Source organism: Vigna unguiculata, chromosome 6, assembly GCF_004118075.2.
Source record: "Vigna unguiculata cultivar IT97K-499-35 chromosome 6, ASM411807v1, whole genome shotgun sequence".
In the NCBI taxonomy this organism is placed as follows: Eukaryota; Viridiplantae; Streptophyta; class Magnoliopsida; order Fabales; family Fabaceae; genus Vigna; species Vigna unguiculata.
In genome coordinates, this window is record NC_040284.1 from 27762131 (window position 1) to 27774894 (window position 12764).

General features: G+C 34.7%; 2 protein-coding genes across 4 annotated transcripts; one reads left to right on the top strand and one right to left on the bottom strand.

Annotated features, from left to right (window-relative positions):
• The first annotated feature begins 91 nt into the window (after positions 1 to 91).
• On the top strand, positions 92 to 7195 carry LOC114187363 (inositol transporter 4). 3 transcript variants are annotated; one of them, XM_028075604.1, is made up of 7 exons: positions 92 to 246; positions 4837 to 4967; positions 5127 to 5197; positions 5283 to 5618; positions 5689 to 5796; positions 5878 to 6483; positions 6555 to 7195. In XM_028075604.1, the coding sequence occupies exons 2-7, from the start codon at positions 4841 to 4843 to the stop codon at positions 7038 to 7040; spliced, it is 1734 nt and encodes a 577-aa protein (XP_027931405.1). In that variant the 5' UTR covers positions 92 to 246; positions 4837 to 4840; the 3' UTR covers positions 7041 to 7195. The 3 variants fall into 3 exon arrangements, with proteins under 3 accessions (XP_027931405.1, XP_027931404.1, XP_027931406.1); XM_028075603.1 differs by having other exon boundaries at positions 114 to 246; positions 4626 to 4967; XM_028075605.1 differs by having other exon boundaries at positions 114 to 246; positions 4841 to 4967.
• A 2406-nt stretch (positions 7196 to 9601) lies between these two features.
• LOC114188136 (U-box domain-containing protein 4-like) lies at positions 9602 to 12537 on the bottom strand. Its single transcript, XM_028076682.1, has 2 exons — positions 10587 to 12537; positions 9602 to 10076 (listed from the first exon to the last, which is right to left on the bottom strand). The coding sequence occupies exons 1-2, from the start codon at positions 11895 to 11897 to the stop codon at positions 10014 to 10016; spliced, it is 1374 nt and encodes a 457-aa protein (XP_027932483.1). The 5' UTR covers positions 11898 to 12537; the 3' UTR covers positions 9602 to 10013.
• Between the last annotated feature and the right edge of the window lie 227 nt (positions 12538 to 12764).

Genomic DNA, 12764 nt, shown 5'->3' on the forward strand with positions numbered 1-12764 from the left:
TATTTTGTTTGATACAAAAATAAAATGCCGACCGTGCACGGGTCTCATACTGTTTATTCCTCAAAGAATGGCCACAATTTGCCCACTTTCGCTTTATTCCTCAAAGAAGGGCTACAATTTGCAACAGCCCAAATTCAAATTGTGCACGAAAGAAAGTCAGCAACAAAGAAGAACAAGAAAAGAAGAGGAAGAGTTGCCTTCAAATCCAAAGCCTCTGCGGAGTTTTGACGCAGTGTCATACTGCAGGTAAGAACACTCTAAGTTCTCTATTTCTATACTTTTTAATCATTTTTTCAGTGTCACATTTGTTTTTTTGTGTTTGTTTTTCTAAATGAGAGCGTATGCATGAAAATGGAATGTTTGGAGAGACGATTATAGTTGTAATCAGATTTCTTCAGTTTTCCGCAAACGATTTAAAGAAGACGATGATCCATGGATTCATCAAAACCCACCCTTTCAATCTTGAGTTTTAACTAAAACTTATATTGCTCATTTTAATCTTTATTATAATAACTTATCAATGAAAGTATTTTGATAAAAATATCCTTAATTATTTTTTAACAAATTTATATATTCATAGTTAAGTTTTTATTAGAATTTTTCATTTTATTGAATACTCAAACTTATATATCTTTTTTAATTTGTTGATGGACAAAAAAAAAGTGAAATAATTAAGTTGTAAGTTTATTGTAATTTTTTATATTTTTTATCATTTAACTTTGTTATCAAGTGAAGTAAATGACCATTTAATTTTATAATCTTAAACATATTCCATAAATTTAAATTATAATGAAAGTGAATTTTTAAAATCCTACTTATCATTATAAAATATTAATATCATTTTATTCTATTAAGTTAAATATTAAAATAAAAATTGTACTAATAATATGCAGACACAAAATAATGTTGTCTAAGATAATTAAAGTTTAAAGTTTTGTTTTTCTTATTGTGGTGTAATTTTTTGATATGGTATTTGAAGTAGCAAGATCAAATTGTTATGTCAACCCAATTAATATTAGACACTCCACTGAAAATATAAAAATTTTAAATACATAATAAAATATTATTTTTAATACACATTTAATTAAAAATACTTAAATCTATAAAAATTTAAAATTTAATTACTATATTTTGAATACAAGATAATGATGACTTAAGTATCGCATTAATTAATTAATTATGTACACATGTTGAAAAGTGGGGACTATAGTCATGTTATGACATTAATTAATTATATCAGGTTCCAATTCGGTATTTTTTCCAGGGGTCCAATCCAACCTTTCAACACGAAATCACAAGTTTAGTAGTTCATGGGTTTTTATAGATGGAAAATGGATAAAATAAGAGATTAAAAAAAATCAATTTGGTTTGGTGGAAATTAAAATTTTAATCTAGTAGTTATTTTATTTATTTATTTATTTATTTATCTTCTATTCATTTATTTCCTATTGAACGGACTCTTATATATCATAATTTTTTTCAATTTTTTTTTTAATTTGAAAAAAAGCTCCGAAATGTGAAAAAAAAAGAGAGTCAATGGTTGCTTCAGAGATCCACATGAGACCTTAATGGAGGAGGATCCAAAACACACCGACAGTTTCTGCTTGCTTTTAACATGCCTTAATGTCAAACGTATTTTTTTTTAGAATCCACACTCCTTGGGATTAAAATAATGATATATATTATCTAGAAGAAAAGTATGAATATTAAATTTGCTTTTATTTATTTATTTTATTGGACATAATGAATATAAAACGTTTGTTTCTATTAATAAAAAATGGAAAGAGAATACTAAAACTCACTAATTCGATAGTAACTGCACTAAATTGATAATACTGTTTTAAAATTTATCTTCCATGCTCATTATCAACTTTAAAAATAAAGATGGGAGTTAAGAGAACAATCGATCATTCTTTTATAACTAGCATAAACACAGCGCGATAACACATGTGTGTATACATTTTTTAAATATATATGTTATTATATTAGTAGGTGATAATATTGTAATGTTATTAAGTTAATATATAAATTAAAATTATATTTATTAAAAATGAAGTGAAATATATGATAACAGATGAAAAAATAATCATTAATAAATAAAGACAAAGAAAAAAAAACAGAGACATCCGATTTTATAAAAATCTTGTAAAAGTAACGGTCAATTTTTAAAAATTTAATAAATTATTATATTTAAAGGGTAAAATGGATATTTTTAAATGTGGACACGGAGAATTCCCTTTGTATATTAATTTTAAAATTTAACTAAATTAATATTTTTTATTAATATTATAGTTATGTTAAAACTAACTTGTATTAAACGTTGTAGCAAGTATTCTTTATCTTCCACGCTCATTATGAACTTTAAAAATAAAAGATGGGAGTTAAGAGAACAATCAATCATTCTTTTATAACTAGCGTAAACACAGGTGCTATGGCGCCTGTGTATACATTTTTTAAATATACATGTTATTATATTAGTAGGTGATAATATTATATTGTTATTAAGTTAATATATAAATTAAAATTATATTTATTAAAAATGAAGTGAAATATATGATAACAGATGAAAGAATAATCATTAATAAATAAAGACAAAGAGAAGAAGCAGAGACATCCGATTTTATAAAAATCTTGTAAAAGTAACGATCAATTTTTAAAAATTTAATAAATTATTATATTTAAAGGGTAAAATGAGTATTTTGAAATGTGAACACAGAAAGGGGAATCCCCTTTGTATATTACACAGAAAGGGGAATCCTCTTTATATATTATTATAGATATAGTTGTGTAAGATTTTATTTTCTTATAATGTTTCTTTTTTTAGGTTTTATGTGAATCATAAAAAAAAATTGTATTTTAAGTATAACTTTAAGTAAATCATCTCTTATTTTACTTTTTTTGATTTTCTTATTACACATTTTTTCTTTGTTATCCGCAACTACTTTTCCTCTCCTTATATTTATTAAAATAAGAGTATAACTAAATATAATAATATTATCTTGATGTTTAAAAAATAATAAATAAGTAAATCTTCATAAAAGTCTAACAATTAAAAATGAAGAATGAGTTAACCTAGAATTAAGATAGTAAATCATACGCCTTTCATTTACATTATCTTAATTTTTAATCAAAATCATTTCTTTAAATTTAAATTTATGGACAATGATGCTATTATTCCTGTTTTTAAATTTAATTCTTTATTCTTTGATGTGATTTAGTGTGGGTAATTGATTAATATACTACTATTTTTTCTTTTAAAAAATCAATAACTGACATTAAGTTACATCAAAGAGTAAAAAATGAGAGTCATACTATAATTTGTTAAAACTAATGTGTCTAATATAACCCAACCAAGAGGGAGGTGAATTGGTTATTTAATTGAAATTATCTTCGATCTTTATAAATCCAATAAACATTTGTTCAATTTTGTGTTAATAGATTGATTCAATCAATTAGGAATGACATAAAAGATAAAAGAAACAAGAAAATACAACAATTTTTGTAATGATTTGATTCAAAATGAATCTACATTCTAAGCAACCCGAGCTTAGGAGGATTCCACTAAATCAATAGAATTACAAGAACATTTATATAATTCATGACCGTAAAGACTAAGAAGCTTGATCTACAAATCAAGAACTCCCCCTAGATGCAATGCCTCCACAAAATTGAACAGCAAACAAAAATATAATTCAAAAAAGAACAAGGAACAAATACACCTAATGAATGTGCAGATGTGACACTCAATCCTAATGCCATGCTTGACCCTCCAAGATTGAATCAATCATCAATCTTCTTGAATGATCTCCCAAGAAAACAAGAACTTTGCGAATCTCAATCTTAGAAAAATCTGTCAGAAAAATCTCTTCTTGATTTAGTGATGCGTGATTTTCAAACTGATTTTAAATTTGTTTTTAAATTAGAGTTTTGCTGCTGAGATTAGTGGATTAGAGAATTTATCTAATCGATTATCGTAGATGAATTTTTACTACATCAGTACAATGTCTTCTAACAATTAAATATCTAATCCATTAACGAGTTTTGCATTTGACATATTTAAGAGTTTGATAGCTGATCTATTTTAGTTCAAGTTTGACTTACATGTAATCCTAGATATATATCATTTATACAAATAATAAGTTCAGATTAAATCTAAAACAATAATACAAAATGTTTGTATAACTTTAGACACCTCAAAATCAACTTCGTTGGATTGAGCAATTTCACATAATTTTCCTTAATTTATCATGAAAGCAAGTTACTAAACCATATCTAGTATTCATTAAAGACAAATTTCACAAACACATACAAATACTGATTTAAAAAGAAAAAAAAATTTTAATTACTAAATTTTGATAATTTTCTTTTCCAACTTTAACTGTTATTTTTTAATTAATTTCTATTTTTTTTAATATTTTAAAATCAAAGATGACATGTTATAAAAAAAAATATTAAGATTTAGTAATCAAAATTTATAACCGTCTCCTTCAAACTATCCAACAATCAGAATTTCGAAAAACAGCATCAGAGTGATGATTCATTAAGACACATTGTGGGTCCATCACATTTATTTTAGAATCCTCTCTACTTTTTTTGGTTTAATTGTCTGTGTATAAATTTGGCAGAGTGTATTTATTGAGCCATATCGGTATCAGGATTTGGGTACTGCATGAAAACCTTGCATTGGGAGAAGTTCCGCACAAGGAACAGGGCATTAATTATGAATTAATTTTCCTTGAAAACCATCGTCTTCTTCTCTAGTTTTACAATTCCACTTTGAGTTGTTGACGAGCATTTCCCTTTCATGCATCATCTGTAACCCGTGTATGGTTGAAGCAAGATGGAGGAAAGAGTAGCAGACAAGACCGAGTTCACAGAATGCTGGCATAGGACAACTGAATCACCTTATATCATGCGCCTTGCTTTATCTGCTGGCATAGGAGGTCTTCTCTTTGGTTATGATACAGGTCACACAAAAAACAACAACCCTTCTTCAAATTTGATGACATTCAGCTTCATTCTGAACCCAGTTGATTTTATTAATCAATTAAGATAATATGAAGAGAATGGTTAGGAGAGATGTTGCTTTGATCGATATTTGTTTTGACCAAATTACTGACATGCAGGAGTGATTTCTGGGGCCTTGTTGTACATCCGTGATGAATTTGAGCAAGTTGACAAGAAAACATGGCTCCAAGTTAAGTTCGTTTTAGTATCTTGTGTTTGAAAGTAATAATGAGGGTGGAGAGATCGATTGTTTTTATTTATCCATTGTTGTGCAGGAAACCATTGTGAGTATGGCAGTTGCAGGATCTATAATTGGTGCCGCATTTGGAGGGTGGATGAATGACAAGGTAGGGAGAAAGAGATCTATTTTGGTGGCTGATGTTATATTCTTTATTGGTGCTTTGGTTATGGCTGCTGCTCCTGTTCCATCGGTCATCATTCTGGGAAGAGTTTTAGTTGGGTTGGGAATTGGAATGGCATCTGTCACCGCCCCTCTATACATCTCTGAAGCTTCCCCGGCCAAGATCAGAGGTGCTCTAGTCAGTATCAATGGTTTTCTCATCACTTCTGGCCAATTTCTCTCTTACCTCATCAATTTGGCATTCACCAAGGTACATATATACACACCCAAGTTTTTTAAATGGCTTATTTTTGTGTCATCAATTTCATTTTTTGTTTCAGGCTCCTGGAACCTGGCGTTGGATGCTTGGGGTTGCAGGAGTTCCTGCTGCGATACAGTTCATGTTAGTGTTGTCCCTTCCCGAGTCTCCTAGATGGCTCTACAGACAGGTACTAATGCTGTTTGTCAAACATCTTGTTTTCTCTGCCATGCCATGAAATTTGAAATTTTCTGGCATTCATTTTCCACAGAGCAAAGTGGAAGAGGCAAAGCACATTCTGTCAAAAATCTATCGTCCGAGTGAAGTTGAAGAGGAAATGAGAGCCATGGAAGAATCAGTTAAAAGTGCGAGGGAAGAGGAAGGGTTGATCGGGCACAGTGTAGTACAGAAAGTGAAAAATGCCTTAGGTAATGATGTTGTTCGAAGAGCACTGTATGCTGGGATCACTGTCCAAGTGGCTCAGCAGTTTGTTGGCATCAATACCGTCATGTATTACAGCCCAACCATCGTTCAGTTTGCTGGAATCGCCTCCAACTCCACAGCTCTTGCACTTTCTCTCGTTACCTCTGGTTTGAACGCTGTTGGCTCTGTCGTCAGCATGCTCTTCATCGACAGATTTGGAAGGAGAAAGTTGATGCTTTTATCCATGATTGGCATCATAGTTTGCCTCGTAATTTTAAGTGCCACATTCAATTTAGCAGCACACCATGCTCCTGCCATTAGTAACCAGGACACCGTTAGCTTTGGTGCTAACTTTACATGCCAGCCTTACACAAAGGCCCCAAATTTCTCCTCCTGGAACTGCATGCAATGCTTGCATGTGGGCTGTGCCTTCTGTGCTAGCACCGAGAATGATGTAAGTTTTACTAAACATTTCCTTTATCTTTGATAATCTATCATACTCAACAATCTGTAATTATGTGGAAGGTTCTTCCTGGAGCATGCTTGGCAGCGGAAAAGAGAATCAGAGGCATGTGTCGTGCACAAAATCGTGTATGGTTTTCTGAAGGTTGTCCAAGCAAAATTGGAATTGTTGCAGTTGTAATACTTGGACTGTATATAATAGTGTACTCTCCGGGGATGGGAACCGTGCCTTGGGTTCTGAACTCTGAGATTTACCCATTGAGGTTCAGAGGTCTTGGAGGGGGTATAGCAGCAGTTTGCAACTTTTGTGCCAGTTTGATTGTGAGTCAGTCATTCTTAAGCCTCACACAAGCTTTAGGCACTTCTGCAACGTTCCTCCTATTTGCAGGTTTCTCCCTCGTGGGTCTTGGGGCCATCTATGCACTGGTGCCTGAAACCAAAGGCCTTCAGTTCGAGGAGGTTCAGAAGTTGCTCCAGAATGGCTTCAAACCTTTCCCATTTAACAGAAAAAAGGAGGATAACCAAGGGAAAGGACGAGCCTCGGCCTAGTCATAACTAGTGCTCATCTTGTTAAAGTACATAAGTAGTTGTACTTAGGATTCTTTAGAATAATCATGTGGATGAAATGGAATCTATAAATATCCATATAGAACAACATTTGACTTGTACAACACAAGATAAACTACCAAATATCCTTCTTCTAACTACTATCTTTATATTTCTCTATCCCATCAACTATTTATTTCATAATCTCAAAATACTAAGAGATCTTATAAGTTGTTTGAGCGTTTATTTAATTAATTTTTATTTTGAAAATTTATTATGAGAAAAGTAAGTTTATTCTTACATGTGTTACTTTACAAGTACTTTGGAATTTAGACGATTGCTCATTTTGCTTTTATTATACGAAAAAAAAAATAGGGTGCTACTATTTTTACACTCACAAAACTATAAGAATCCTACCAACATTTTTTGTTTTATTGGTTTAATTATTTATTCTGTATAACTTCACATTATCAATCGTATTAGTTCCTTTGTTTTCTCACTCAACTTCTCTCGGGGTGTAGTTACCTAAGGAGGGCGGATCTAGGAAGAATCATTTTCTTATTTTTATGTATTGTAATACCAAACAACGTTGAGGCATTTAGTGTAAAATCATAGTTGTATCTCGGCTATTAAATAAAACGTTAAATAAACCCAAAATCCAATTTGTGAAGAACATAATTTGGAAACTAATTGGAATGGTGGAAGGAACGCAGAACAGATATAAGAATTTGATATTGCTATAGAAAAGAGGGGGGTTCGTAAATGGACCCAATACTTTTTAGTCCACCTATTTTCAACAGAAAGAGGAAAAAAGTGGATTTTATTTAGTTAAAATTAAAATATCAAACCATCCTTATGGTAACAACTAAATAGGACGATTTTTTTTTACCTTTCTTTCTCTATTTTTTTTTTCATTTTAGACAACTTAAAAATAATTTATACTTAATTTTCTTCCCTTTTTAAGTTTTCTTTTCACAATCTTTCTATTCTAAACAAACCCATCCTTAATTTCCATATACTGTCCCTTTGTTTGAACATATTTTGAGGAAAAGTTTTGCTAAAGCCGAGTATAATAAATAATCACCTATTATATTATAATTAATTTAAAAACAATGCTAAACTTGCTACATCAGTTTTTTAAAAAACGACGAAAAGGAAGTTGTTGAACATCCCCTTGGGTACAGAAGCAGAATTGGTGGAAAACTTAGTCAATTATATGATATCATAAAAGGAAATAATTTATGAGAAACATTAGTTTGTAACTCGTATAGACACTAACACACCCCTCTAAAGAAGTTTGATTGGTAGGGATTAAATTATTGTTAAAAAAGTTGTTGAATATATGTCTAGATGGAGATGGTCGCATTCTATTTTATCTACTGGTTTTTTATTTTTCATTTTTCTCTCGAAATGACGTAGATATAAAAGTTGAATAGTTTGAAAGCAACTTTTGAGAATAAGTTTTGAAAAATAGTATGGGATAGGAGCTTAGTGATAGAAACGTAAGAATTCAACAATCTTCGTGAGATCTTCCTACGTTCCGATATGCTTTAGAGTTCAAACTTTTGTTAAGATAAACCAGTAACATCTCACCAAACAGATTCGCCTTTTGATGATGCAAGCAATGAAGGCCCATACTTTAAAATGAGTGAAAGAAAGAGAACACCGACACCCGGTTCTTCAAAACCTCAGATTAGAAAGTGCAACCATCGAAACAAACGGCAGGACAAAACATACCTGCTCTGCCAGCTAATTGGTGATTATTATATGCGACAGGAAGATTTGAAAGGGGAAAAAGAAAATAAAAATCAAGATGTAAGATGCTAGATGAGGAAATTTTGTACGGCAAAAATGATGCAATCTGTGGTGGAATTAAACTGCGAGGTGGGGCTATGATTTGCCATACAGATGTAACTTGGAACTTGATATGGTAGCATGCAGCGGCTCAGCCGCTTCACCACAAGGACAACGTACTCAACCCAGGGTCCCATTCCCTGTTTTCATATCAGTACCCACCTAAACATGTCCCAATCCCACCATGTACACAGCCTTTTCACTACCAAACATTTCTCTCCATCTGTGTTAAGATCTTCTTCCCCACTTAGATATCGCCACCATCTAAACGGTCTTAACTCAGTTTATCAGAATCCTGCTTTTTACACTTTCCAGACTAGATTAAAAATATGTTTTGCTAAAGCCTCTTCTGTCGTTTTTATATTTTTTACAATTTTCAGTTGAAGTGCAGAGAAAGCACTTGCAAGCCACCACAAACCTAGTCCTTAAAGAGGATTCTCGATGCCATACAATTTCCTGCTTTACCCAGCTTGTGTTGTCGATTTCAGAAAGAACATATTCCAAGTTTTATTTCTCAACTTTTAAGGCAAGCATATCCCAATCCTCATGGCAAAGACGCATGAGATAAGGAATCAAATCAAGTACTGCTTATAAAATATATGCATACGTTTCAGAGTACCAGTCGATTCGTCAAAAAAACACCACGCTCCAGTCCATCCAGCATATGTAATACACTGAGCAGTATCTGAAAAACGAAAACATGCTATATGTTGACCTAAAAGAGATTATGGACACACAATCCAGGTATATTTCAGTAGAAGCTCGTACTTTCATTACGAGCGTGCAACTTAATTACCATACAATAATACGATCAGAAACCCTTTTCACAAAACTAGGGTCATATAAACAAAAGGAACCAACCTAACAACCCAAAAATACAACCATGTAACACCAGGACACACGAGCAAATCGAAACAAGGGAAACCAAACTCCCATATCTAGCTATATCCATACATCTAAAAGGGTCAGTCTATAGCCGCTAGCTTTCATCTAACTTCAATAAACCCAGCTCCATTCCAACTATCATGGCCACACTGTACAAACCATCAAAATCACTATATATACAATAATCAATTACATTGTATAATTACCACCTTCCAAAGTAGCAATGTAATCATTTAGCTAAGAACTCGATGTAGACGCCTCTTGTCTTGATTCCCTCAAATATCGAAGCAGCGTTTCGGCCTGTGAAAAAACAAGCCAGAAGTTTAATATCCAGGTCATTCTTTAAGATACCACAAATCCCCAACAACTTGGATCATATGCACATTAATGCTAAAGAAAAGAATGAAGCGAATTAGTGTGTAGCAATTGTTTGAGCGGGCTTTTGGAAAAAAAATATTTTAAATGAAATTTATTTTATAAAATTGACTTCGGTTAGAATTGATGTTGAAGTAAAACCACTTGTGTTTGGATATTTTAATTCCAAAAGTAAGGTGTACTAAATCTCAGATAACTTTTTTTACAGCATTCAAAAACTACTAAAGATTGCATCAACTAAAAAACAAATCTGGATCCAAGATTAATTTGTCAACATAGAATTAAATGTTGGAACATTCACTTATAATCATGTTAATTACCTTGTCACTTTATTGGTATTTTGGATGACTCAATGTAAAACCAGAACACTTAATTAATACGATGATTGAATTGATGTTTGTTGGTATGGTAAGATAGTGGTTTGATTTGACTGACCTTGTGCTTAGCTCGAACACTCCCAGTTTGAGAAAGGGCAACGAGGGGAGGAATCCCACCCTCTCTGACAAGAAACCCTCTGTTTCTGATACTGTCAACACAGAGCTGAAGAAGGGTCAGAACCGCGAACTCCTTCCCCTTCACAGACCCATCCTCAATGGCTTCCACAAGAGCAGCGATCCCACCTTCTTCCACAATTGCATCCTTCCCTTCCTGAATCCCGGCCAGGCTGTTGAGCACCACCATGGCCTTCTCCGCCATGCCGTTCCCCTGCTCTGCCACCAGCTCCACCAGCGGCTTCACCGCACCGGCGCTCACCGCCCTCTCCTTGTTCTGCCTCACAGAACACAGCTTATAAAGCGTCGTCAGCGCGTCCTTCTTCCCTCTGCTCGAACCGTTCAGAAGAAGCGAAACTAAGGGTGGTATCGCTCCAGAAGCCCCGATGGAGCTTTTGTTCTCTTCCACCAGCGCCAGACTTAGAAGCGCGCATGCCGCGTTCTGCTTCGAAGTTTCCGTTCCCGTTTTCAGCACATAAATCAGCGACTTCACTGCTCCAGCATTGGTTATCAGCATTTTATTGTCCTCGTGGAGAGATAGATTTAACAGCGCGGTTACCGCATGTTCCTGCGTCCAAGGATCGCTACACCGGAGAAGCGGAACAAGAACGGGCACCGCGCCGGACTCCGCGATCAAAACCCGGTTGTCGGCGCGATTCTTCGCTAGCAGCCGGAGTTTCGCCGCCGCGGAGCGCTTTACTGCCACCGACTGGGACTGGAGGCCGTCGATGCAAATCTTCACCGTCGGCTGGAGATCCTCCGGCGAAATGCTCTCGATAATCTCCGTGGAGAAGCTCTCCCTCTGCAGGAAACCCGTGCAGGGCTCCGGTTCCGTCTCCGGCTCCACTTCTCCAGATATATTGCTCTTCTGCACGCATTCCGGTGATGGGAGTGTCGCCAGCCGCTGCAGCTCGCCGGAGATGTCGCTGCTGCATGCGGAGAAATCACTGAAGGCCTGGGAGAGGTCGAGGAAGTCCTCCTCTCCGGGTGAGGATTTCAAGGATTTGTTGTTCCGCGACGCGAGCTCGCCGAGGCGAAGGTCGACGACGGAGTCGGTGAGGTTCTCCGATAGACAGGTGGATTTTTCGGTGAAGGAGCAGCTACTGCTGTCGTCTTGGAAGAAATTGGAACGTATCGTGCGCATGGACCTTCCTATATGACGCTGCGTTTTGGACGAAACTGAGGAGTGGTACTGGTAACTCTTGGCCAAGGGGAAACGGCTCGAATTAGACCGTGATTCTTCCAGCGAAACCATTCTCGAACTTCTGTGTTCACAAATTGGGAATTAGGGTTCTGTGCAGTGAGTTATTTACGTTTCTCAACTCAGACTTTCATAGTGAAAATAAAGGAAGTGAGTGAAGGCAGCGCCAGGTTGAAGACGACGAATATTAAGGAGAAGAAGAATAACTGTTTGATTTTTCTATTTTCGTTTTTTTATTTGGCTGTGAATGGTGAACGCATTGGTATCCGGGACGGGCTATTGTTACTGGGCGTTCAGATTTGTAGTGTAACGGTCGGTGCTGATAAAGCAGAATCTTAAAAATCGACGGTGAGAAATGTGTGGGGGAGGTGAATGAATTGAAGAATGGGTTTGGGATAGTATGATGTGGGGTCGTGGGCGTCGGCCAGAACCGTCGTCGTTTTGTGTAGCTTTTTTAACTTCAGTTGGTGTCTGGAAGTAATTACTGAAAAGCCCTCAGTGGCGTTGGCTTGGGTATGGTTTGGTGACATGGGAAGATTCTGGTGGAGGGAGGTGTACGAAAAGAGTCGAAGACAGTTGTCAAGTGTAAGGAACAAGTGGCACGTGTTGGCGTGATGAAGACAGGGTTTTCTCAGTTTACCTTAAACTTATTATATCTGCGCCGTATGATCTAGTGATCTGTATTATCTGAGTTATTTATTGCAAGTCAAAGTGTTTTTATGGGACGTAACAGAAGTATGTTGTATGGGACGATGCCTTTACCTTATTTAGCTATCACATTACACACACAGCTATGAATTCGCATACTGCATGGACATTTCTATCCCTATCTTTTCTAATTTATTTATTTTTTAAATAAAGAATGTTTTTTATTTTAAATCATAAATCTACTTTCATCTTTCTTAAATTTCATTTTTTTTC